We start from the raw sequence: 27,030 nt of genomic DNA, 5'->3' as shown, positions 1-27,030 counted from the left end.
AAGTCGACAATGCTTATGTATGAATGAATATAATTTTCACCCTTCAGATATTTCAGAAATGTCTCATCTCAGTTTAATCAATTTAATGCAAACGACAGGGAAAAAAAGAACTTGCGATGCGGTGAGTTTTTAAGATGATGATGATGATGATGATGATGATGATGATGATGATGATGATTTGAATGTAAATGTTTGTTCTAATAAACCTGAAAAGCAAAATTAATTATTGAGTTACACATAATTACATTTATTATAGACTGCTATTTTTTTTCTACAAAACCTTATTATTATTTGAATTATTTTCTGGCAGTACATGGAGTCCAACAAGCTTTAAAAACAGTGACCTACTTCAAAAAACGTGAAAGTATATTTTTACTAATAGATCATTAGTAAAACAAATAAAAATAAAAACCCCTGGACAAACCAAATCTACAAATGAATCATATTAATTGAAATTATAATCCCGAATATCTCATATAAACTTTATTATAAGGCGAATGGGACTATTTTAGCTAATATTTATTTAAATGCGAAAATATCAATAATAAGTAGCCTAATGCTTGTGTGTAAAGATTGAAACAGTCCTCCAGGTCTTTGTGTGTTTTTCTCCTATATATAGCTTAAGATGATTGAGAGCTCCATATGGGGTTGGTCAGAGCTCAAGGCCAGAAGCCCCTTTGACAGGTCATATGCAGCATTTCAGCGTTTACATTAAGTTCAGTGATGATAAAAACAATCTAGTTTATTTTGTTTATCCGAGTGTTTTCCGATATGATGAACACCATGTCACTGTCTGTCTGTTTATCCTAATGCTTGGATATAGCTAGAGGTAGGGTTTATTGTGGAAGGGTGGTATTTATGATATCCTCCTCCTGCAGAATGCTATCATCTTGTATATAAAGATCACGTGTGCATGAGTTTAGTGCAAATCGTTTCTGGTGCAAGTTATTATTATTTTATTTTTGTATATTATTTACAGCTGGGCTTTTCGCTCTACCACACACACACACACACACACACTGGTGGGAAAAGAGAATGTGTGTCGTGCTAGAACTGAATTATAGCGAACTTCTGTGATCTTCTTCAAAACCCAAACGTTTTCAGATCCGATCCACCTCTGGCTCTATGTCCATTCTGTCCAGACCATCCTTTATTCTGTTTAGAATAATGGGCACATAGGCAGGTGTGTGTGTGTGTGTGTGTGTGTGTGTGTGTGTGTGTGTGTGTGTGTGTGTGTGTGTGAACTAGTTTCAGCCACAATACCACCCAAAGATATGTGTAGTGCAGATGAAATATTTGGTGCGTGTGGTGACCGTGTTGGAGCCTCCTGCATTTTAATGACGAGCAAAACAGAAGCTGGACGTGCGGGAGAGAAAGAACACACACACACACACACACACACACACACACACACACACACACACACACACACACACACACACACACACACACGTCCCCGTCTCTAATAGAAGGAAGACAATTTTCTCGCTCAGATTAAGACCGTTAGTTTCTGCCTTGCCTTTGAAGAGAGAGAGAGGGGCCAGGTCATTCTGAAAGAAAGGCCATTCCCTCAAAACCCCTCCCTCAAACCCCCATCTTTCATTCTCTCTCTCTCTCTCTCTCTCTCTCGCCTCAGCTCTCCTCAGCTCTCCTACCGACCCCCATCGTTTGGCGTTTGGAGCACACATGCATATCCTCCAGCAAGCTGGTTTTGCGGTTACACACATGGCAGATTTGAGAGCTGAGGCTTTGGAAGGCCATTTTTTTGCTGTTGAAACTATTCCGATTCATCGCAGAACGCAGTGTGACAGAGTTCAGTTCAATCCTACAGCTTGTTTCAGCTGCACTTAGATAAACACTGTATGCATTCACTTGTCCTTCAGATGATGAGTGCATTATATTTACCCGAGCCATAAAATGAAATAAATCCCAGCACTACAGTAACAGCGCAGAGTGTGTAGAAGGTTCTCGAGGAAAGATCCGACCAGGCTTTGGCACTGGTTAATCCCCCCACCGGTGGATCTCAGTACGGGTGCAGTTTACGTGTGGCCGCCGCGCACGTGTTCAGTGGAGGAACGCGGGCGTGCGCGCGTGCGTGTGCGTGGTGCGTATTTATCAAACGCACAAATTGCGACGACTATAGGCGAGACAGGCGGCATAAAGGGCCGAAAGGCGCCGGATCAGAGACCAGCACCAGAGCAGGGGACATAATACCTCTGTCAAGAGCCGCTCAATATGGCGCGGATGAAAAATCTCCTCCGACAAAAACGCTTCGGTCATTTATTATCAAAGAAAATAGAAGCCGTGCTGAGAAATTAGTCAAATAAAAACGAAATTAGAACGATATTAACAACAACATAATTCACTAAGCCTGTCAAGCAAACGAACACATCTCTGCCTTGCTGGGTGTGTAATACACACACACACACACACACACACACACACACACACACACACACACACACACTTACACAAAATACCTACAACTAATTATAGCATAATAATTATTATTATAATAATAAAAAGAAAAAGAAGAAGAAGAAGAAGGAAAAAAAGAAGAAAAAGAAAGAAAGAAAGAAAGAAAGAAAGAAAGAAAGAAAGAAAGAAAGAAAGAAAGAAAGAAAGAAAGAAAAGAAAAAGTAAAATACAGCCTGAATTTTTTGCCTATATAAAATCCCAGCTAAGTTATAAAATATCAAAATGATTTATAGATAAATATAAAAACGGTTTATTTATAAATTAGAAATATAAAATAAAATAAAATAATATTTATTTATTTATTTATTTATTTATTTATTTATTTTGTATTGTTTTTAGTGTCGCAAAAAATTCATATGGTTTGTATAAGTTACTGAAAGCACGCTCGAGCCTGCTGCTGGACTCACTATCTGACTATCTGACTATCTGACTATCTGACTATCTGACTATCTGACTATCTGACTATCTGACGGTCAGTGCAAATGTAATGTATGGAAAAATGGGTCACTGTTACATTTGGTCCCAGTCTGAAGTGTAATTCCTACAAAGTGCTGCTGAGTAAATTGTGAAACTTGCTGGCTGTAGTTGCACAGACACAAACCATCTGGTGTGTATTATAAAAATAGCCAGTAAATATAGCTGAAAATCCGGGGCGTTAGCAGGTATGTAAGAGTGGTATTAGTGTGTGTGCCCGTGTTTGATGGGCGGATCGGAAAGTGTGTTCATATAATAGCCCGTGGAAACATATTTACTTGAGTGAATTAACACATTAATTACACGCGCTTTGTTTGAAAGATATCATTCTGACGTCACTGTGTGTATCAGGGGGGAAGAAAATGATGCAGAAATTGCTGGTCCGAACAGCCTATTATTAGTTTGGAGCTTAGCAACAGGTATTTCTCCCACTTCTTGGACCTACTACAACGAAGATTTTGCAGGATTCGATTAAGATGAACAATCACCATACAGTGTGTAACAGATGCTCAGACGTTTTCTTTACTGCTCAGATGTTGTGCTTGAAGTGCCACATTGCATTGACACCGTTACCTCTTGTTGCACGTTTTCAAAAGCAAACTTTGTTTTTCCGACCACCCCACAGCTCCCACCCTCCCTTACAGGCCGTAATTTATTTCTCCATAAGCACGAGGACAAACACGGAAAAGCGTCTCCTCTCCACTTTAACTGTTACGTGCTGATTAATTTGTTGTTAATGACAGCAGTAGTCATACACACACGGACACATCCTCTGCTCTCTTAGCGTTTTTTTTTTTTTTTTTAACTTTGGCTCCCTCCCCCTTCTATCTCTCTCTCTCTCTCTCTCTCTCTCTCTCCCTCCCTCGGAGCGCGCAGACTCACTACAAAAAGGCGCGCACACGCACACACAAAATCCCTGGTCACACACGCGCACGTTTAAGGGGGACAAATGAAAACAAATTTCTTACTTTCTCCAAAGGAGCTCGGTGTAAGACTTGGTGTGTCCTTCTTGTCCACTTTTTTTTCCCGTCGGGTAGAGTGTTGTCCGCGTCCGAGGCGTCGTTCTCTAATTAATTCTTTTTCTGGAGCCTGTCCTTATATGCCCAAATGGTTTGACTGAAGTGAAGTGCAGATTGAGACATATTGAGCCCCCTTTAAGGGGGGATCATTTCATGTGGGAGGTTGGACGCAAAGTTTGGACTCGTGACTGGCATTCCGAAAAGACGTGCATAATTTAAACCAACAAAGCAAGACAGAGACGGGTCTGAGGGTGGGAGGAGGGAGAAGAAAAAAAAAAGAAAACTTGGAAAGAACTCAGTCAGTGATAAACAGCTGTCAGTGCTGGACATGATTTTAGTTGTATATTCCCAAAGTACAAATTGTCAAGAGGAAAAAAAACAACTTGCTAAACCACATTTATTTGCTATATTTATTTACTGATTCAGTGAAGTGGCTTTTCACTAAATAAATGTGCATAATTATTTTTTCACAACTACTACATTTGTAGCTACTTATATAAGCTGTGCTAATATTAAAAATAATGGTGTGCTTAAAACTGGATAACTTTTAAAAACATATATTATTATTACCAAAAATAATTTCTTCCCTATAACAACTGGAATATTTGATTATTTCTGTGCTAGGATTATACTTATATATATGTGTGTGTGTGTGTGTGTGTGTGTGTGTGTGTGTATGATGTGTTTAGTTGTGTATTTGTTAAATAACATGTCGATGTGAATGAACATTATCTGACCAAGTTGTCTATATTGGCTAAACACATTGCTGAACTGTGTGAACAGTGAATCCCATTAAGAAACTGCCTACATGTGTTCGTTGAAATGATGGCTAACACTAGAAAAGAAAATGCATGGTGTTGAGTTAGATATCTCTTTCAGTTGTCAGTGGTGGTCCATGGGTATGGAATGCTAATAAGAAAAGCCCCCCTCCTTCGCCACCTCCTCCTCCTCCTCCTCCACCTCCTCCTTCTCCTCGTCCATGTCGTCTCATTCCCTTTTCTCTCAGCTGGCAGAAGGGATCGATAGCTGACCCGATGCTTTGGACACTGCTTTATTTATCTGGCCAGGCAATGATATTATCAGTCTTGAACGTTATATACAGCAAACGTCTTCCTAAATCAACACAAAGGGATCGCTTACACAGCGATCTGTGCTTTCTCGCCTGCTTCCCTCACACCATGCAGGCCCGACCACACACACACACACACACACACACACACACACACACACACACACACACACACACACACACACAGCCTTATGTTACATTCACAACTGGGGACATTTTATATCCTGTTGTGTTGGATGTGATCCATGACTTACAGCTTACTGGGGAGTTCTTTGGACAAGGATTTAGGCAGAAATATTAATAGTACACACTTAGGGGGTTGGGGTCAAATCTAGAACCTTAATGTTTCTTCGGTTGCACTTTTGCTGGAGCTGTTAAAAGTTCTGTGCAGAACCAGAACCCAACAATAAATCGTTTATTTTACAGAAGAGGTTGCAAACTATAACCTTTTAAAGTAACCAAGAACCATGAACTGGTACAAAGAACCTATTGAGGAACGCTTTAGTGTAATGCAGTGTCATCTCAGGTCCAGTGCATGGAATCTCTGCTTACTGATGAGAAGTTCACCAATTCATAGTGTGTATGATGTATGAACACTATCAACTATACAATGTAGATATTTAAACACCTAAATTGCATATAGATAGATAGATAGATAGATAGATAGATAGATAGATAGATAGATAGATAGATAGATAGATAGATAGATAGATAGAGAGTAGACCCTGTGTTTCCAATTACATAACACTATAAAGTTTGAAGTGGCTGAATAAAGCAGTTTGGAGTAAAAGTAGCATGCAAACGTTTCACGTGCAACTTTAATCAACTTTTTTTTCATAGCATACATGTTCTATATTTTTTTACCTAAAATCTAGACACATCATAAGCAGTAAACTTTAACCAAACAGCCAGAAAGTATCAGATAAGCATCTTCTCAGCCAAACGAAACTGAGCTAATATTAATGACGCACTGATCCCAGAGAGACCATTTCTTTTCTGTGGGAACAACTGTGTACCCAGTTCCTTCAGTAGATCGATTCACGAGGTAAAAATATATCACAAACATAAAAAATAAATTAATATGAACAATTTGAACAGTTTAACATACACATCCAAAATCAGCTGAATCTTATTGTACTGTAGGCTGAAATGTAGGCTACATGTCGTGACATTGCCCTTATGTAAAACACTGCCTTAATGGATAATAATGGAAGGTATTAATCTTATTCTTCTGATAAATGTAGATTACCTGTTATTACATTGCCTTTATTAGCCCTGCATTGGTAGATAGTAATATATAAGATGAGTACAGTTTATAGCATGCTGTTTTATAAAGCATGGAGTCTAACAAATGTTCAAGAATATGGTTAGTTTTAAAATGTGGGTTTCTGCACAGTGCTTTGGTCAGTGGTGTATTTCTGGCATTTCTAAACACCAATAAAGCCACATTACACTCACATCTCCTATCATGTTTACGGAGCTACTACATGCAACCACGATCTTATTTAGGCCATACGTCAGTGGTCAAATCAGACAAAGTGTGTATGATGGATTGGTTGAAATCATTTGAGAAACACACATTTTACATGGCTTTTTTTTTTTTTTTTTTGGCCAAACAAAAGCTCCCGTGTGTTTCTGCTCTTGTTCCTGATAGCGACTCGGCGACTATTTTCAATTCAAAAAACCCTCAACTTGAGAAACATTGAAGACCAAGAGCAGTCAAAGAGCTATTGTCTCGGGTCCTTTGGGGTAATCAATCAAAAAAAAAAGCCGTCTGGGTTCTACGTGGTCTTAGCACCGTTTCAATTCAGCTTCATTGCAATAGCTGTTCACATGGAAGCAAAATAAACCTACATGATCCAAGCTTCGTTTAATAAAATTGCATTTGTCTAATTGTTCTGCGGGTCGGAAAAAAAATAAGACGGCGTGATTTTACCGTGCAGTGATGAGGCATTCGAGAGAAAAAATTAAAACCCTTCAAAAAATCCACCACATGGTACGAAATGAGTTCTCAGCATCTCTGCTAAGCATTAGAAATAAAACGCAAAACTTTGCGCCCCCTTTCTCTTAAACTTTACATATTTATGATGGAGCTTAAAGCCAATCACTGAGATGCATAAAAAAAGAGTCCAGAAATTGGTTAAAAAGTCTGTATTCAGAATTAGTGAGCAAAAACAAACATCATTCTTTTTTTTATCTTTAGGGAAAACCCATCATTCAGCTGAGAACCAAAGGTAGAAGCACTCTCCATAGAAAAAGTTCATCTCCTAAAGACACACCAGACAAATCCATTAATACTGAATACTGACTTCAGGCCTTCAGGAGAAAAATCACGCATCATTTAAAGCCCAAAAACGTTGATAACTGGAGTGCAGATGTGCACGAATATACAACCAGGTTTCTTTCCCTATATAGTCTTGTTCAATGATATGAGTCTGAACACGAATTTCTCACCGTCTTTGTACAATACATCACATTTAGTGTTCCTATCGACCGGTTTACACGCAGCAGCGTCCATTTCCCAGATTGATCACGCATAACTGAAACATCCGTATACAACAAAATAACATTAGTATGTGGTTTTGGAGGAGATTTTTCTCTTTCTCATCTGCCGTGACAGGCAAGTCTAGTCTCTTTATTTCTCTACAATGCTTCTCTCTCTCTCTCTCTCTCTCTCTCTCTCTCTATTTTAAACAACCCCCTTCAATCCAGCCTGGGAAAAATATTAAACATTAATGTGCTGAAGCAAGCATAGATCTTTGAACCAGTCGACAACGACGTCACACACTTCGTATTTCGTGGTGTTTCCACCTAATATAGAGCTGAAGATCCGTGCAAAAAAAAAGTGTGCACTGAATAGAATATTGACCCCAAGTACAATCATGTGGCTGCATTTGTAACAAGTCTCATTCATCTCATAAAAATGTGGACAAAACCCATTAGAAGTTGCAGCTGGAGCAATTAGTCGGAAGTATTACAAAAATGCTTCATGTCGTGTGGTTTAATTAGGCACGTGTGTGTTTAGTGTTTTGAGTAAAGAAATGTGAAGAGTTGTGCAATAATAATAATAATAATAATAATAATAATAATAATAATAATAATAGACCGAAAACCCGCCATCAATGTAACATCTAAATAACATGAACCACATGAAATCTGCTCAGTGAGCCATGGTTGCCTATTTCTTTTTTTTTTAATAGTATAGTCACCATCACACAACTTCATCAAGCGACCCTTCTGCACAAACATATCATGAATTTGAGCAAAATGGAAGCAACAACCGATAAAAAAAAAGGAAACAACGAAAATATCAAGACAAAACAAACAAAATGTATTTTTGAAAAAATGATATATTAAAAGTGCTTTTTAATTTTCCATGTCTTTCCTCTGTGACTTGATGATTGACTCAACACACGCACTCACACACACGACCAAGGCGTCCTCTCCTTCAATTGTCCATGAGGTCAGTTTTGCCGCAAGTTGCATGTCCATAGAGCATCAATTGGGGGAAAAGTTCAACCATCAGTGATATTGTCATAGCGATTAGACCGTTTCTTATTTGTCTAAAATTTTCTTTATTTTTTTTTTAATGTTTTTAAATTGTCACTTCAATTTTAATTCTTGGAGAACATAGCTTCAACAACATATATCGCACTCGGTATAAGAAGCAAAATGTTATATCAAAATCATTAGTAGAGAATCACAGAAAAAAACTGGTTTAGAACCAGAAAAAATACAAAACAGAGATACACAGACACAGGACATTTTCTTATAATTGCTTGGGAACGTTAATCTCCCGCTAAGTTTTGATTCATTTTTACTGCGCATATGATGTTCTTCAATTTATCTGTACGTATTTTGATTTTTCTTTCTTTTTTTTTTTTTTTTACAAAAAGGAAAATAAAGACTAGTATTTTACAAAAAATGGAGAGTGTTCTTGAAGATGATGGTGGATTTACATAAGGGTTAAGTCCAGGGCTTTTTTTTTTTTTTTTATCTTTGTACATTACGTATTCCATTTCGGTCCAACAAAAAAAAAGAAAAGAAAAAAAAAAAAAGTCTTCCAATGTGATCAGAAACGAGGTCCTCTAATATATATATAGATATAGATATAGTCTTCTTGAAAGGAGGGTTGTAGAGTTTTGGTCCTTTAGTCTCTCGGGTTTTGTTTTATTGTTTCGCACGCTGGGATCATTGAATGGACATGTAGGGCCAGTTGAAGCTGCTCCCGGATAGCAACATATCCCTGATGAGGGTTTCAATTGGAGTTTTACCTACCAAGCGAACGAAGAACAGCTGCTCGATGACGGATGAGGAGACGGTACGCAGTGAGGGCAGTCGCAGCAGCAGCTTGCCGAAGCGACTCGGCTGGTTCGGATACTGGCTCCTCACATACTCCTCCAGAGCGCATTGAGACTTCTCCTGCAGGCTCTCGATGTGGGCTGCATCCGACAGGCCGCAAGCGTCTAATCGCACGACAGCAAAAAAATCATAAATTAAAAAAAATAGAAAAGAACAAAAACATTGGGTTATTATTTTTGCATCGGGGACGTTATTGGAAAAAAAAGAAGCAACCCCAACCTAAACCCCATCATGCATCTTCAGTGTGTCTGTCATATAAATAAACACCACCTCTGCGCAATTCCCCAAGAGTTGCCTGCACGGTATAGACTCTTAAATCAAAGCAAACAAAGCCTTGTGTATCTTTATCAATGTGTCAGTGTTAAACCTCGGGTTTACGGCCTAATGGAGAACATGGAAGCTGGCGGCCATGTTTTTTTTTTTTTTGGTGTAAAAATATGAAAATATCTTAGCCAACTATTTTTTTTTCTCCAAAGACACAGGTTCTAGTAATAACGGAGCTAATTACTTTCCAGATGTTTTAGACTCATTTATTTCCTATTTGTTTGTGCTCTCCAGTGGATGGGAGAAGAAGCAAAGGCGAGACAAATGTATTACTCTGGTTTTAGTCGAACTCGATTCAAACTCATAGCACGAAAACAAATAGAAACCTCCTGAAACATCCTATCCGACACTGGTATCTGCCTCAGTCACTGAGCATTTGTGGTTTCGTGGAAAAACCAGGCAGATTAAACGCTACACGACCTGCTCAATTCAGTTAAGCAGCGACCAACAAAACGTACACAATCCAACAAGACCAATTAGTACATACTATCACAATATGGCGGCTGAACAAAAGAGATTGTTGCATGATCTTTATTTCGAAATGTAAGTATTGTACAGTGCAGGCAAAAGGACTGCCACCTATACAGCATTACTGAGATTGATCCTAATTACACTGGACTCCGGTTCAGTATTATGACCTTTTACACTTTTGAACTGAGAAGTTCAGACTAAAATCTCTGATTAATGAAACCTCAGGCTCAGGCAGCCTGAACAAACATCATGACTGTGGGCCTACAGTGTGCAATTAATCGAAAGACTTAAGTGTAAGTAATAGCGCATTTGTTTATAATTTATGGTTTGAACTCAGGAAGACTCCACACACACACACACACACACACACACACACACACACACACACACAAACCTGCTGGAGAACATATGACACTTTCTCCTGCTGGAGTAAATACGTAAATACGACAAATTCGGATTGAACACTTTATAGCGGGGCACGTTATTATCTTACACTAGTCTGGATTAGGGGGTTATAACAGCCCAATGACACATTAAGTCATTTTACTCAAACTAACATATTGACTTGTGCTGTTTTCTTACTTTTGATTTAGTTAAATGGAAATCCAATCCAACTCGACCTCAGATTTAATACTGTGCACGTTTGTTGCACGATCAGGGCACAAAACCCACGGAGAGCAACACTCTTCCAGAATGGTAACTAATGGTAACTAACATTCAGGATGACGTCATTACCAGGGAGACTAAAGTTGAACACAGTCTTAATAGTATTGATAATAGACCTGGTATAGAAGCCTAAATAAATCTTGATAAATTTTTTTAAGAAATAAATAATAATAAATTTAATACCCCAAAAAACGTAAACACCAGTAACACTGCCTGCTATTGAAAATTACGTCAGGCTACACAATGCTCTTAAACCGGGGTCTATTAAATTGTAAAATTTAGCGTTTAAAACGACATTTTAGACAAAAGCGCGATGGCACGAGGAATAATAGTGGTGCCCATAGCGAGGAAAAATTTTATATCAACTGCTGCACGTCACTGACACTAAGCGACAGTTTGGCTAAATGCACGGAATGAAATATTTCCTCTGTGTGCCCGCTTTGGCCGACTATCAAAACATGTTTAGCAAAAGGAAAAACACACGTCTCGAGCTTCTTACTTGGTGTTTATCGTTCGATTTGATGTAATAATAACAACATCATTAAATATTCTCAGCTCGGTTTTGTGAGCAAAATCCAAATCTGCAATTAAAGTGCATGTATAAATACACCACCAAATACAAGTCAAATCTTTGGACAAGTCAAATCTCTTTTTACTTTGGGCAAAAAGAGGATTATATTTTTTCTTTCTTTCTTTCTTTCTTTCTTTCTTTCTTTCTTTCTTTCTTTCTTTCTTTTTTTTTTTAAAACATCACTGTTTACAAAAGAATGCCTCACGTTTTTAAAAATAATAATATTGTGCAAATTAATGGCAAAATAATTGATGTTACCAATATAAAGGTCATTTTCTAAACATAAAATAAATCTCGGTCGACTGTTTCGCTTTACTCACATCTTGCGTCTAGTGAATTTTGAAACGGAGCAAAATATTGAAAAAAACCCCAACAATAACACTGTTTTGGTTTATACTTGTTCATGCATGCTTTGATTTATACGTCTTTTTTTTTTTTTTTTTTTTTGTCATCTCTGAATGCGAATTTCTGGACTGTACACAGAACTCAAATATTTCGACTCCACCATCATTAATAAGCAGTCGCGAAATAGAATAATACCAGGAGAAATTACAAAACGCGATCATATGCGCTCTTGGTTGTGTCTTTATGCAAATCACGAGTAAAAATAAACACTAGTAAATTACTATATCATAATGTAGCCTTAAGTATTGTTTTTAGAATGATGCTGTGCGATCGCGTGCGGGGGTTGTATATTATATACCTAATCCTAATCCTAATCCGCCTGCAAAAATGCCTCTTATTATTATAACCTTCTGTTTGAAAAAATGTACAATTAGAAATACTCGAGTTCATTTCTAGTCCCGGATGTACACCGTGCGTGCATGCGCTCGTGATGTATTTACAAAATACAGACTGCTCTCAAAACCCTTAAACCAGCACGAGCGCCTGTCTGCAAACCTACATAGCCTCGTAGGCCTTGTATTTTTCTAGGACAAACACTATCCCTTTCTCTGTCCTTTAAATATGCAGGCCTTCTCACTCACCTGACGTGAAGAGCACGATGGCTTTGATGCAGCTGTACTCAGCCGAGTCGACGTGCAGGGCCTTGAGTTTCTCGACCTGCTCCTGGAAGATGCGAATGTGATCCATGAAGGCCACGACACGGTCGGCGGACATGGGCGACGCGTGCAGGCCGGCGGCGGCGAGCAACGGCGCCACGTGTAGCGGCATGGAGCACTGCGCCGCGTTTAGCACGAACAACTCGCTCCATGTGAGTCTGAGAAGTGACACCTGATCGGTGATCTGCAGGTCGGGAAAGAAAGGGATGTTCCGCGCCCATTCCACTGCACTGAAGAGGAGGCGAGCCGCCAGCTCGCAGATGTTCTCGATCCCCATGATATTATTGGGCTGCATGCACTGGCTGCCGTACCGGGACGTGGGGTAAGGCTCGGCACGGAGCAGGAGAGAGATGTATCCGGAGAGGTAACAGTGGCCGTTCAGAGGGTCCCCGTTGGTGAGCGCGTACTGGCCTGGGTTCGGCTGGGTTGGAGGCATCCTTCCTCGCTGAACCGCTGACAAAAAAAGAGAGAGAGAGAGGAAATGTGCATCCAGAACTGAGAAACATCATTTGTGTAGATTTGTGTTTATTACAAAAAAATTATAATAATAAAAAAAGTTGAGGAGTCTACCTCTGAATAATCTGTATTTACAAGTGACATATGGCAAGTGTTCTCTTGTGTATTTACTGCAACATTAGTTTATAAAAATATTTTTTTTTATACTAAAATCTGGGCTGTATTTGAACTGTTCGGAGATTTAAATAGAGCCTCAGCTAAGATTATAAATATTAATGCTCAATTTTGAATTAATGTCCCTGCACAAAGCTATACGTGAACTCCCAATACACACAGGCACGCGCACACACACACACACAAGACACACACACACATACACACACACACATGAAAAACACGATGACAAAATGATTTTTAATGCAATATTTATATGACTGATTGTTAGCCTTGATGATTTACACATAGCTTTCAAAGACCCTGATCGTATGTTCAATCCGCACTGATCTGTTCTACACTGCAGTGTTTTAACAGTTCAAACACCAGGGGAAAAAAATTACAACACAAATAAATATACATGTAGGAATTATTACTATACACTGGAGGTGTAAGACAAACTGTCTTGATTTAGCTTAGCTTTCGGCCTAGGACGAATAGTTTATGATTATAATCCTCAGCTACAATGATTTCAGATTACATTCGAATCTAATGTTAGTGAGAAGCAATAAATCGGACTAAAAATACATTTGTTGAACAGAACATGAACGTTAACTACAAGTTCATATCGCTTTGTTCATATGCTTTAGAGTGGGACAGGCCTCGAAACACACACACACACACACACACACACACACACACACACACACTGAACTTCCTTCAGTAATAATACAAACCGCGCTCTCTGTGCACATTGGTAAAGTAGGCCTCTATAAAATCGTGTATATTTATAATAACTACATATGCTTTAGTCTAATAGAACACACACACACACACACACACACACACACACACACACACACACACACACACGCCAAAGACTTAAGGGATAGCTGTTACATCTCGTCTAATTGACTGACTTGAAATGGAGGCATCTAGCCTATGGGTCTTACACTGAGTAAACAAGATGCTTTCTGTTTGCCTGGACGTTGTGTATTGCATGATGGATGTGTCCCTGTTATTCTGGCAGTAAAATAATAATAATCATAATAAAATAATATAAATAGTATTCTCATCAATAATAAATCTAAATGTCTTGAGTGCTGAGTATGATCTTTTCCATAAGACGCTTCTATAAGACAGTCTGCTCAGTGTGATCGTGTGCTGTGCCGCATTTAAGAAAAATATAAATATTCACCTTCCCGCCGCATGCCCACTTTTAAGCACTTCTTGAGCCGACAGTATTGGCACTGATTGCGGTGGTGCTGGTCAATAGGACAGTTCCTGTTGGCACGGCATGTATACGTTAAGTTCCTCCGGACACTCCGCTTGAAGAAACTTTTGCATCCCTCGCAGGTGAACTGGCCATAGTGCTTGCCGCTCGATTTGTCTCCGCAAACCACGCACTCGATGTGCTGCTGGCTCTGGCCTGAGTTCTGGCTGCTCTTGTCCCCAGCCGTGCCCGGGGTGGACGGCGCTCCCGGCTGGCTGGGTGTCTGCGGGGTGTGCGGTGCCGCCGACGGCGCCTGCTGCTGCTCCCTCGCCGGCTGCGCTGCGGGGTTCGGGCCGCTCGCCGCTCCTCCGGCCACGTCTTCCTGCGGATCGCGCCAAACGCTAACTACCATTGCCATATCTCGGGCCCGGAAAGTGCTTTCAAGCGAACCGGTCGCTCGGACGTCGGAGCTTCTTGCAAAGGGAAGAATCGCGGTGGGAAACGGCAGCGCGGAAGTCAAACCGGAGCGGTCAATCTCATAGGAAGAAAAGAAGAAAAAAAACAAGAAGAAAAAAACCTAAAAACCTAAAACAATCGATGCACTCAAAAACAGCATGCGAGGAGTCGCAGGGATACAAAAAAGAAAAAGAAAAAAAAAAGAAAATGCAGCCGATTAGGATATGCAGTTATCGGGAGGCCAGTTCCAAGGCAGCTCGCAGTCAGCCATTCGGGAGCCCCGGTCGCGTAGAAGAAACGAAGCCAGACGTAACGGGAATCAGTGTTTTTTTTTTTTTTTTTTTCTTCTTCAAATATCTTAATAAATATTCTTCACATTGACGGTGAAAGAAAAAAATGTCAAAAACTCGCGATCGGCTCCGGGATCCAAAGTGCGGTGCGAAATAAATCCCCTTCTTTCCCCCTTCTCCGCTCCTTTCTCCGTCTTCGTGGTTGGAGAGAAGGAAAGACTGAAGAGCGGAATTCTCTATCTATGTTCATGAATAAAGCTCATCTGGTCCAGCAGAAAAACAACGTCGCCCGAGAGTCTATTGCAGTTTCACCTCTCCAGTCTGAACGGAGCGAGGATAAAGAGAGAGAGAGAGAGAGGAGGAAGAAGAAGAAGAAGAAGAAAAAAACAAAAACCCACAACTGATAGAATATGCAAGAAGCAGGAGAACCCCAGCAAAAAAAATGAATGCGTTTTAACGGGAGGACCAGTGGAGCAGCGTTTCCGAAACGGAGATCTGCGCGAATGTCTGTATATAGTGAACTTTGACACTACTATTGAAACTGACACGTTTCTATGGAGATCGCTGCGCCTTATATGGTGCTCGTGTCAAGGAGCCAAGAGAGGGGCTGCTGGCAACTGATAATCAAAGGCGACTGACTGGTCAGAACCCTGCATGGAGGGGGGAGAGAGAAAATGGGAGGCTAAGGTTAGCCAAGCCTCCTTCACTCCATTGGTTAGAGTCCTCGCTCCTTGCTACCTACGACTGGGGGGAGGGAGGAGGAGAGAGAGAGAGAGAGAGAGAGAGAGAGAGAGACGGGGTGGTGGTGTTGGTGGTGGAGGGAGGAGGTAGTGGGGGTCTGACGAGCGCGATTTCCATTGCGCTTCTCCCCTGCGCCGCGATTTACTTTGAAACCCGATTAAAATGCACCGTCTATTGTCGCTAAAAAAAAAAAAAAAAAAAAAGAGGAAGAAAACCCGGTTGCGCCGGGTGAAAAGCGCGAGCCGAGCGCGAGCAGAACGCACGCGAAAATAAACGCGAACGGGGGGCTCGAGACGGAGCCCCTGAAAGTTTTCTGGGACGCTTTGTTACAAAGCTGCAGTCTCAATCAAGCTAGGGAGAAGATGTGTGAACAGTGTGTGTGTGTGTGTGTGTGTGTGCAGCAAAAAATAAAACATTTCAACGCTCAACGCCACAAAATCACAGCAATAAAATTCACACGTTCGCCGTGCAAGTTCTCAATGAACGGTGCAAAAACAAAAAAAGGTGAAGTAAAAGTACCGGGATGCGCTCGAGCTGCTCCAGTTTGGTCCAGTGTGTTGCTAATGGGATGCGAGATCATGATAGAGAGAGGGAGTAAAAAATCGGGGTCGATAGCCTCAGACACACGGGCCGAAACCTCATGTTTTGACACTTAAAAGGTGATTTTTTTGAATGCTATTGTTTACCGGGGTTGTTTTATTGATCCAATAAGGGCGGAAGTTCGTGCTGAAATGGCAAAGCATACCGGCTTTTTTGGTGCATGAATACTGGAGCGTGCGCTTTGGTTCAGGCTTTTCCAGGTTTATAATGTCTGGATCGGGCTGCCATCTAGCGTACAGTAGCTACACAATTACAGGGAAATAGCAGGGAATCATTTATTGTTAGCGGGGATTTTACAGGACATTGGAATGAAACTCTTTTTCTTTGTAAAAAAACAAAAAAACAAAAACCTTTATTTACGTTTAAAAAAAAAAACATGGTTTTGTTTTTCAGGAAAATCAGTTTGGTGTGAAACCCATTTGCTTAAGAAAGTTATTCAGAACATTTGGCATAAGTTCGGAAACGTTGTAATGAAGAATCTTTTATTTGATCTCTATTATGTAAATACTAATAATTTCAAGGAGCTCCGATCTAAAACATCAGGTAAAACACGAGTACAGGCGAAACAGTAGTTCGGAAGTGTTTGAGAAAGATGAAAACACCGCGACGCGGATGTGTGTTTTGGAGAGAGAGAGAGAGCGTTTTTGCGCCGAGTTTCCAAATCGTCTCTTCTGTACGCGTTCCGCAGACGCACCGCTCTGCCCTCTGTCCTCTGGAAAAAGAAGGTGAAACGAACGGGATTAAATCAGACAAAGGGCAAACTTCTGTAAGTGTATCATCAAGATTTTACTCCACAGACTGGGAACAGAGCGAGGGAGAGGCGAGAGAGAGGGAGAGGGGCAGCGAATGGGAAGGCAAGGCGCAGGCTGGGAAACAGCGAGACACGAGAAGAGAAGAGGGAGAAGAGGGAGAAGTGGGAGAAGTAGGAGACATGGACACCGCGGCAGAGACACCGCTGTATTGCGACACACACCGCGCCCTGGACCTCCGCTCCTGTCACAGAGGTAAGTCAATTCAGTCCTTGATAAATCGCATCATTGACTACACTCGAGTCTCAAAATCGCTTCGTCGACGTCTCGCGATTAAGACTAGGAACATGCACCGAGTCTGACTGGAAACCTGAAGCCTCGTATGCAGGTGAAAGCAACGACTTCAGAGTGTTTCCGTGCGCAATTATTGATCAGGGTTTGCTCCCCCCCACCCTCATGCCCCTAACTTTATTTACTGATATTAATCAATTTATATCGGATTTGATTCAACATCTGTACGCAAAATCACCTTTAATAACTCACCTGTGAGCACATAATGAACAGATCAATAGTTGGGTTTGCTTTGCGCCAATGTCAATGGATTAACCGACAGATCGAGAGATCTAGCAGAAAGAAAAGTTGAGCAAAAAACAAGTTGCATGGAAGTGGTTATTAAAACATTGGTGTCTTTTTTTTGAGCATACATGTCTTTTAAAACTCATACTATCTTTTGGTAAAAAGCATCTTAACAGAAAATTGATGTATTATTATTTAAATATTACATTGCGTTATTAATAGATTATAATAATTAAGTATTTAGAAATAAATACCAAATCTGTGTAAGTGATTAAATAAGGTGGGGAATACATATAAGCTTATGTTAATAAAAATTTACAAATCAAACACGTTTAAATGCTGCACGAGCTCATCATTTACGACATGGCTATTGACTTAGATTTGATTCATATAGATATTAAAGCAGATTAAAAAAATGATAATGAACAAAAACAGCACCAGAGGCCACTATGACGTGATGCGTGCAATGTTTTGTTAAAATGCTGATTATAAATCTGAGACTAAGAACTAGTTAGATGCAAGTAAACACTCCATCATAAAATATGCAATATTCAATTCATTTGTTCTATATTTTAGAAAGAAAAAAAATGTTCACATGCACATTCATTCCGCAGCATGTCGTCTAAATTCATCAGCTCTTAAAGGCAATAAAACGCCACATTTGATCGTGACCTCTTACTAAGTGAGCAGGAAAGTAAATATACTTTGCTAAACGAGGAAAAAGCTCTTTAAGGACACTGAAGACACTTCATGGACTTTGGATAGCAGCATGTAGTGAAGAAAAACTCAAAGATCTAAAAACTACTTTTTTTTACTTAATAATTTACATTTATTTTGAATTCCAAGAAAGAAAGCATTTAAGATCATTTTAACTGTCACACTAACAATATTATACATATCCCTAAAACAAAGAAACCAAGAAAATTGTGCATTAAAATAATAAAAAAGGATATGATTTTATGTCATGCATTCTTTTAAATGATTTAATACCACATTTGCAGAGAAGATAGTGACTAGCAAGAAAATCTTCCAACTTTTCATATATATGATTGATCACAGGTGATAGAAAAATATAAAATGTTAAATTACACTACATTAGTAAGAAAACACAAATATAACTGGCTCCATTACAGATCATTGATATATATGTTATTAAACGAAACCAAGTGATGCACAATGTGTAAATATACAGAAATAAATATATTATACTGATATATATAGAAATCAATTACAATTCCTGTATAATATACTTATTGATCAAATGATATGTTTTATGCATTTGATATATCTTATATTTAACAATTCATTAATCACTCAAATAATTGACTCCATTTATATGTAATGCACTTTTTAAAAATATATTTCAATCACAAAGTAGTGTTGAAAATATACTACTATTAATAAACAACACCCCAAAAGTTTTCGTCCATTTTGCTGTAAATAAATGTACGACGCTCGCGCCAATTATTCGGATGCTTCTCTTTGCTGCTTTTTCCCTGAACAACCGTTTGGAGGGTTTTGTCGCTTTGAGTAGTTTGGAGCTGAAAGGGAAGAGGAGGGGGCTTTTGTCCAATTTGATCCCCTAACTATTTGAGAAGCTCAGATTGGTGTGAAAGGGACGAAAAGGTCACTCGAAATCGCCTTTTATCCGCTGCCGTTTTTCTCCATGGATCAGCAACTTTCAATGGACATCATCTAATCGCTCTTAATGGAACGCATAGTCGTGAGAGCCGCAAAATATCCAACACTATCTTCTAGCACACCACACTTAAGGGTGCAGCAGGCTATAGGGCAAATCCACTCCTGGTTTATGATTAGCATTATTAATATTATGATGAAAGGCAATAAATAAATAGTGGACCACGGTGAAGTTAAACGCGCAGAAACACAGCGCCGTAAGCAAAATAGAATCAATTTGTGAAATTATTCAGTGATATTATCTTTATGGGAAATGCACGGCCTGGGCATGTTATAGGACCTCGTGCATTAGAGGGAAGGCAGAAAACAGTTTTCATAAATAATGCAAGTGTGTGTGTAGGACTATTAAACTATCTAACTATATAACTAACTAACTAACAAAATTAATAAATAAATACCGTCGGGGTTTTTATCATGAAAAAAAATCCTGAATAATAATAATAAAATATAATAATACCATTTTTGTCATTCCCAACTCTAACACAAGGCTTGTTAGAATAAACTATAATATACTGTAACCTGGGTTTAAATCTATATACCACAAATATTTCTTGCTTTCATATCAAAATCATGTTTTGCACCCCAATTGATGCTGTACAACTAATACTAAATAGTTTCATTGTTTTTTAAACCGTGGTTTATTTTTTTTACTAAGTTGCTGACTATAGCATTATTTTTTACTTTTCTTTAATTTTTTAATTTCTGAATAAGAATCTCATCCTGGGCAAAGTGCGTAGTCTGAATCCCACCATTGTAAACCTGGTTCAAGTTCTCAGACATCCATGAACACAAACTGAAAAAAAATTGGAAGTTGATTTATTTATTTATTAATAAAAGTAAGTTTGTGGCTGGAGCGCCTGCAGTTTCAGATCGCGTGTGAGTGTTGTGCTGGAGGTAATGGCTTTATTGCGCACAAACCATCATCTATTTAGGGGACATGTGCTAATTGCGTTGGACGCACTCACAAGACCATAGAGATCATATAGAGTTAAAAACAAGCCTGGACCTACAACAAATTAGTCTAGGGTACACCTCTGTGGTTCACTAAAAACAACAACAACAAACAAACAAAAAAGAAACAAAACAATGGGCATGTGCACCATCCTGTGCAGTTGCAGTGCGACCATGATACTCATTTGTATTTGTAGATAAACCTTTGGATAGGATGCGTAAAGGGAGAGCAAACAGCAAATGGCATTAAAATCGATTGCACTATTTTGCACACATTTATTATTTTCTAGATTAATCAGCAGTAATCTACACATCACCCCTGACTGGATAAAGCGACGATTTGAAGCCAGGAAACCAGCAGTCTAAACCCTGTTCCTGCTTTGCTATTTCTTGGGAAATCGTGCAAAAGTGCTGGAAATCAGAACCATGAGCTTATTTGAAGTACACTTGCGGTGGTTTAAGCGCAAAATCCGCTGCAGAATCGCGAGCGCACATTTCTAGTGTATTGATCACTTAAAGCGGATGGGGAAAAAGCTGGAAGAGAGGATTTAGCTGGAGAAACGCGCTCTCTCTGGTGAAACGGTGCACATCTCCATAATGGTGGACTTAAACCAACACTCAGCAGGCACTTAATTGGAATTTGGTCTGCCTGAGCCAGGCTTCATTTCTACAAACAACAAACAACAACAACAACAAAAAATATCAGCTGAGCAGTTTCAAGACTAAAAGCAATGAAATAGTAAGTGAGAAAGTAAAAAAAGAGGTTTGTCCCACTGCCTACGCAGCATAGATTGTAATTACAACACACACACACACACACACACACACACACACACACACACACACACACACACACACACAGCAATTAGGCAAATAAAATGTATAAGTTAATGTGTCAGCAAATATTCTTTGCCATCTTTTATAACATACACAAAACACTGCAATGAATATTCTCATGATTAATATTAGTATTTATTTAGAGCAATTACATCTAATATAAAACATTTGTCATTTTAACTCTTCTAATATTTACCTAGAGAAAGATAAACGTAATCACTGCTTTCTTTTGCTGCACTTTCCTTTTATTTTTAAATCTAAAAGCACTATTTTATGGATGCTACTTGTAATAAATGAATGCTGTACAGTAAATCGTGCATGCTCCCTTCCTCGTGCTTGTCTGGCATTTTTACCTGCTGGAACTGATTGAATATGATTGCTTTCAAAAAAACTTTAGTGTACAGTATATGTGCTGAACACAGCGTACACGCAAGGAGTAGCACACAATTATTTATGTGTTAATAAGTTGTTCTGATTTCCTGACAGGTTTGGCTAACAGTGAAACTTGAGCAGCTGCAGGTACGTCTATACACACATGCCCACACACAGTGCAATAATATCATAATAATATCAGCAACATAATTCCACTGTTTATGCAGTATAGGATATTTTTTCCGCCCTGGGGCAGTGATATTTCTCCTCCATGTCTACAAAGCGAGCACTAATTTTCACCTGGTGACTTCTATAGAAGAGCATAATTGAATTAGATATAAAAAAGTATTGTGTGCTGTATAACATTTGTGTGTGTAGACTTGGTTTTATTCGAATTGTGTTAGAATTGATGTAACACCATAGTGGTGCATCAGTGATTAAAAAAAAAATGCTCACACTTGTCATGTAGTACTATGCAATGCACTTGCATTGGTCTTAACCACCGAATGTCTATGTATTGAGAGAGGGGCAGTTGAGAATGTCAGTTTTCCATCTTTGTCCATCTTGTCAGTATTTGAGTGAAATCGTCCCTCATCATTACTGCCATGCTGAAATGTCATTTTTTGACAAAGCGACTGACTAAGTGTGGGCTTTTGGACACACTTTCTGTCATTCTTCGCATCTGGCAGGCAGATGATGGAATTTGTTCATGAAAGCATGTGTGTCCACCCATACGTTCTGTTCCTGCCTCTGATTTCAGCATGTTCTTCAGCACGGATATTGAAAGCTTTGGTCACATGGCTTAATGACAGCTATGTAGGTTGCTGTCTGTTATCTTGTTATGAAAATGCACTAACCTCATTAACCCTATTAATAAGTATGACTGTATTCTTTCAAGAACATACATTAAATGTTTGAATTTAGAATGAATATGTTTTGTGCAGTCACTGCTGTGTAAAAGCACTACTTGTACTCTCTAAATGATCTGTTTTATCTGTCTGCCATCTCAGACATTCTTCCAGCGGTATATATCCTTAGGTCGTGAAACTGAGGCTCAAAGATTCCTAATGTTAATCTTAAAATGGCATAGGAGTTCACAAGAAATTAAAAACTTTTCCTTCAAGGGAACCGTTCAAATGAAACTCTTTTAGAACTCGTTGAAAAAAACTCTTTCCCTAGCCGAGCAAAAACCTTTCGGAGGCTGAAAACTCTGTATAGAAAAGAACCCCTTGAAGAAGCATATTAAGAACGAGTACAGACGCGAGCACTGCAAAACAAACACAGGAAGTGCTATGCCTACATCTCTGTTTATGCTCTGTCCTTCTCTCACACTGTACAATGTGTGTGTCCTCTTTCACCTCTCTCTATCAGCTCTATCAGATCTGAAGAGGAAAGAATGCGACCGTCATTCCCAAACACACACATTCCTTTAGGCTAGCTTTATAATACTCCTGTCTGAAACATGCATTGCATTGCATTTTAATTTCAAGAACACAAAATGTATTCACAGTTGTTTTTTCTGGATGTCCTGCATAATAACTGGACATGTATTATATGTTTTGCTTAACAGTGTGTGTGTGTGTGTGTGTGTGTGTGTGTGTGTATATATATATATATATATATATATATATATATATATATATATATATATATATATAAATATATATATATAAATATAATTATATATAAGAAAAAAATATATATAAGAAAAATACATACATGCATATGTGACCATATATTTATTATTATTATAATGAAATAACTATATAATTATATATAAGAATAAAAGTGATTACATGCATGCATATGTGACATCACAAGTGACATTTTTGTGTAAAAAATTATTTTTGCTGCTTTTTGAGATGCCCTTTCTAACTTTGACTATGTTTATATACACATATTTTTTTATCTAAGCTTATGAAGAAAGTTCTATACATAGTAACTAAATTCATTTTTAATAAAAATACAAAGGCAAAGAAAAACTTGACAAACATAAAAGACATGGAAAGAAAAAAGCAATACGAAGCAATAAAAATCTAATTAAAACATAAGAAAAGGAAAGTAAGTAAGAATAAAGATAAATTAATTCAGCCACATCTTTTATTATCATAATCATGACTGCACAGTATGTGGCTGCTAAATATCTCCTCATATTACCAAATTATAATTGGCTTACTTAATGTTCACTGTTATCGTTTGATGCTAATGTCATGTCTGGCAGAGCACAGAGCACAGAGCACAGAGCACAATACTGCTTGGTCTGCCGTTATGTCCTGCGCATTTCCTTCTAGGTATTTGCAACTCGCCCATACCAGCGTGAACAAAAGCTATGCCTCTTCATCTATCAGAGCACGGTTAAAGGTAAGTGGCACCCCCTATTAGGATGACAAGAAAATTAATGGTACAGTCTGTCCCCTGGTTCTGTATTACTTATTTATAGGTTAACACCTTTTCATTGCTTTAGGCATGGCTGTTACAATTTTAGGAGAGCACAGGTGAACACCATGTACACCTAAGAAACATGAAAACCGATATACAGTGTATTGTTAATCTCTATTGTTAATCTCAATGCTTCTGTGACTGAGACTTTAGTGTATATATTGTACAGTACATTTCTGAAGGAAACACCATGTATTTGAATTAAATAAATTGACCACAAGCGTGTGCATCTTGTCATTTTCTTTTTTCCCCCCTCATTTCTGGAGTCTGCCTTTGTCTGATATCACATGGTTTATCGAGGGCATTATTGTGTACAGCTCTCAAAGGACCAAGATGCTTCCCTTTGCGGATCACGTGGCCCGATCATGTGTGTAGTTATGAATTTCTTATTGGCTGGCAACAATTTGGCATGTATTAGTGGATTTTTTATGGGCTGGGGTGGGGTGTCTATGGGCATAACCTTTGTATAGGAGCACAGCTAAGCTTTTAACCATTCGTCCTGATGAGAGGACCACAGCCTTAATTTTGTGGGTGATGACACCTGCCCTTTTCAGCAGGCTGCAGGAGAAGCCATGGGAATGCTGCGTGCAACAGAGGGTCTGAGTATTGGAACAATGTGCGTGAATGTGCTGCCACATGAACAATGCAACACCACATGGTGAGGTGATGGTGGGTAGAAAAGAGATCGCTGTTTTCAATGCCCACCCCCACTGTGATTCCCCTCTCTCTTTCTCTTTCTCCTCCTGTATTCCCCTCCTCTTTAGTGGACCCTCCTATAAATCTTTTCTGTCATACCTGTTTTTTGTACAGTGTGAATAAGTAAACAGCAAATCCCAATGTCCTGCCTTTATGAGGACACAGCCCAGTAGACACAAGACTTGCTAGATGCAGGATTATGTCCTGCATCATGCAGTAGCTGTATTTATAATCTGTTTTCATCCCTCTGTGTTCACACACAGGACTATGGGGTTGCAGCTGTGTGGCAGCTGCCTTTACTGTGTGTCTAGCCTTGTGTGGATCTTGACTAGTAAGTCTATGTGTATGTGTGTATGTGTTGTGCCAGAGTGTGTTGTGCAAGCCCTGTCCCTCGGGGCTTTCTCCCTGAGCCCAGACTCTCTGATTCGGTGTGTAAAAGCGCCTCTGAATGATGGATTACAGTGTCACCGCAGCCTGCGAAGGATTAATTTGTTTCATTGATTTCTCTTTAGGCAGAAAGCCAGCGTTTGCCGCTTCCCACCTCCTTGCCGGAGACTCCCAGCCGTAATAGACGGTAATGGCCTAAGACAAATCAACCCGTTTCTTGTAAAAATAGCAGCAAATAATCCCTGACTTCAGGTCTCCAAAAGAAGTGGAGAGGCGCTACATTCTGAAGGCCTCAAAAACACACATGAACCTCATGAGAAGGCTTGAGCAATGTCTCAACAAAACTGTCTGGAATAAGTCTGGAATACTTACAGTTTTCGACTCAAGATGGATTGGTAATGATCATCTGTCTGACTTCTCAGGTTAATCCTGGTTTTCCATCACATGATGACTCAGGCATGCAGCAACTTAGTCTTTTACTGTGGTTTAAACTTTTACTAAACTATCTTTACAGTAACTACTGGTATTAGGTATTTCACTCTCTGTAAACTTAATGGAGCACTAAGTGTATCATATGGCAAAAATCCCTGTGAATGGAAGTTTGCGTATGAGTGGGCTGTCTGGAAGGATGTGGTTGCTGTGTGGCAGACCTGGGCAGGAGATCAGAGTGGTTATAGTGCTCTGGCCATGGCGCCCCATGTGCAACCCTCAGGGACCTAGAAACACACACTCTCTCTCTCTCTCTCTCTCTCTCTCTCTCTCTCTCACACACACACACACACACACACACACACACACACACACACACAAAGTAAAATTATAAATCTTACTTATATTATTTGTTGTTACCATGAAGCACAGCCAGGGGGTTATGTGACTGGTCATAAATCTCAACAACTCAAAAAACTCTTATGCCTATAAATAAGGACAATTTGGACCCACTGCGTTGTGAGGTGGAAAGTTCGGGAACGAAAAGCTCCATGGTTCCAAGAAAAAAGCAAAAAACTATTGCAAACTTTTAAATAATGAGTCTAATATCTGAATTGTTGGATTGTGGTCATGGAATATACAGTATTTAACATTTAAAGAGGTCTTTGAGTTTATACTAAAATGACAGTATATTTTTATATACAGTATATATATATATATATATATATATATATATATATATATATATATATATATATATATATATATATATATATATATATATATATATATATATATATATATATATATATATATATATATATATATAAATTAAACTTTGCAAACAGACTATATTTGTTCACAGAAAAAGCTCTCCAGGAAAAATATAAGAAAACTAAGCACAAGTCAATTCTTCCTTCAATCCAGTGATCTCTATTCCCCTCTGATAGACTGAATGTACTTCAGTTCTGATGTTGTTGGAGGATTAGGTAATCTCAAACACGATATTACTAGCTACTGGTTTCTCTTTCACCAGGCTGCTGCTGTCAATTGGCATGTTCCACTCAGGGAAAACAATGGTTCTCAGGGGTTCTTACATCTATAAGTGGCTCCAGAAAAGGTTAGTCGTCAGGTAATTGTCCAGCTCTGGTCGGCTTATCTTAATCACAGTGCTTGAGCTACAGCCCAAGTCTCTGTTATGAAAAAGCTAGTATTGTTGAGGGGAGGGGCAGGCAGGCAAAGGTTTACTTTTTCCTTTCTTTTTCTAGCCTCAAATGATGTAATAGTTTGACTGCAATTCACAAAGAATAGGTGAATAGCTGCAATGTTGAAAACCAGAGAAGCCATTCCAAAGGTGAAAATGCTACAGGAAATACAATGGGATCCAAGAGAAACAAGCAAGGTGAGGAAAAAAAAAACATTTTGTCATGTTTTGTTATGTGCATTGTTAGTACACTGTGGAAAAAGTGTTTCATGGGAGCGGGTGAAGGCT

At 39.0% G+C, this 27,030-nt stretch overlaps 1 protein-coding gene and 3 long non-coding RNA genes across 7 annotated transcripts in view; 1 reads left to right on the top strand and 3 right to left on the bottom strand.

The window, feature by feature from the left end:
• The window catches only part of LOC124380344, an 18,643-nt gene extending 14,461 nt beyond the window's left edge, over positions 1–4,182 (bottom strand). The window contains exon 1 of the long non-coding RNA XR_006924664.1: positions 3,921–4,182. This is a non-coding gene — a long non-coding RNA (uncharacterized LOC124380344). The remainder of the gene's footprint in view (positions 1–3,920) is intronic.
• Positions 4,183–8,214: 4,032 nt separating this feature from the next.
• On the bottom strand, positions 8,215–15,685 carry nr2f1a (nuclear receptor subfamily 2, group F, member 1a). 2 transcript variants are annotated; one of them, XM_046842120.1, is made up of 3 exons: positions 14,303–15,685; positions 12,421–12,945; positions 8,215–9,506 (listed from the first exon to the last, which is right to left on the bottom strand). In XM_046842120.1, the coding sequence occupies exons 1-3, from the start codon at positions 14,733–14,735 to the stop codon at positions 9,232–9,234; spliced, it is 1,233 nt and encodes a 410-aa protein (XP_046698076.1). In that variant the 5' UTR covers positions 14,736–15,685; the 3' UTR covers positions 8,215–9,231. The 2 variants fall into 2 exon arrangements, with proteins under 2 accessions (XP_046698076.1, XP_046698075.1); XM_046842119.1 differs by having other exon boundaries at positions 12,421–12,948; positions 14,303–15,683.
• Positions 15,686–15,992: 307 nt separating this feature from the next.
• Positions 15,993–27,030, bottom strand: part of LOC124380846 — a 119,638-nt gene continuing 108,600 nt past the window's right edge. For both annotated transcript variants that reach the window (XR_006924738.1, XR_006924739.1), the window contains one exon: positions 15,993–17,116. This is a non-coding gene — a long non-coding RNA (uncharacterized LOC124380846). The remainder of the gene's footprint in view (positions 17,117–27,030) is intronic.
• Positions 17,113–25,868, top strand: LOC124380844. Of its 2 annotated transcripts, none has more exons than XR_006924735.1 (3): positions 17,113–21,734; positions 23,879–25,053; positions 25,235–25,868. It is a non-coding gene; the product is annotated as an uncharacterized LOC124380844 (long non-coding RNA). The 2 variants fall into 2 exon arrangements; XR_006924736.1 differs by lacking the exon at positions 25,235–25,868 and having other exon boundaries at positions 17,113–21,117; positions 21,702–21,734; positions 23,879–24,246.

This window comes from Silurus meridionalis, chromosome 27, assembly GCF_014805685.1.
Source record: "Silurus meridionalis isolate SWU-2019-XX chromosome 27, ASM1480568v1, whole genome shotgun sequence".
NCBI lineage: Eukaryota > Metazoa > Chordata > Actinopteri > Siluriformes > Siluridae > Silurus > Silurus meridionalis.
This window is presented reverse-complemented; position numbering and strand designations above follow the sequence as displayed.

Coding starts and splice junctions, on each gene's coding strand:
- nr2f1a (XM_046842119.1), bottom strand. CDS start 14,735: ATGGCAATGGTAGTTAGCGTTTGGCGCGATCCGCAGGAAGACGTGGCC. Junction 12,949..14,302: donor AGTGGGCATGCGGCGGGAAG/GTGAATATTTAT, acceptor TTTTTTTGTCAG/CGGTTCAGCGAGGAAGGATG. Junction 9,507..12,420: donor CATCGTGCTCTTCACGTCAG/GTGAGTGAGAAG, acceptor TCGTGCGATTAG/ACGCTTGCGGCCTGTCGGAT.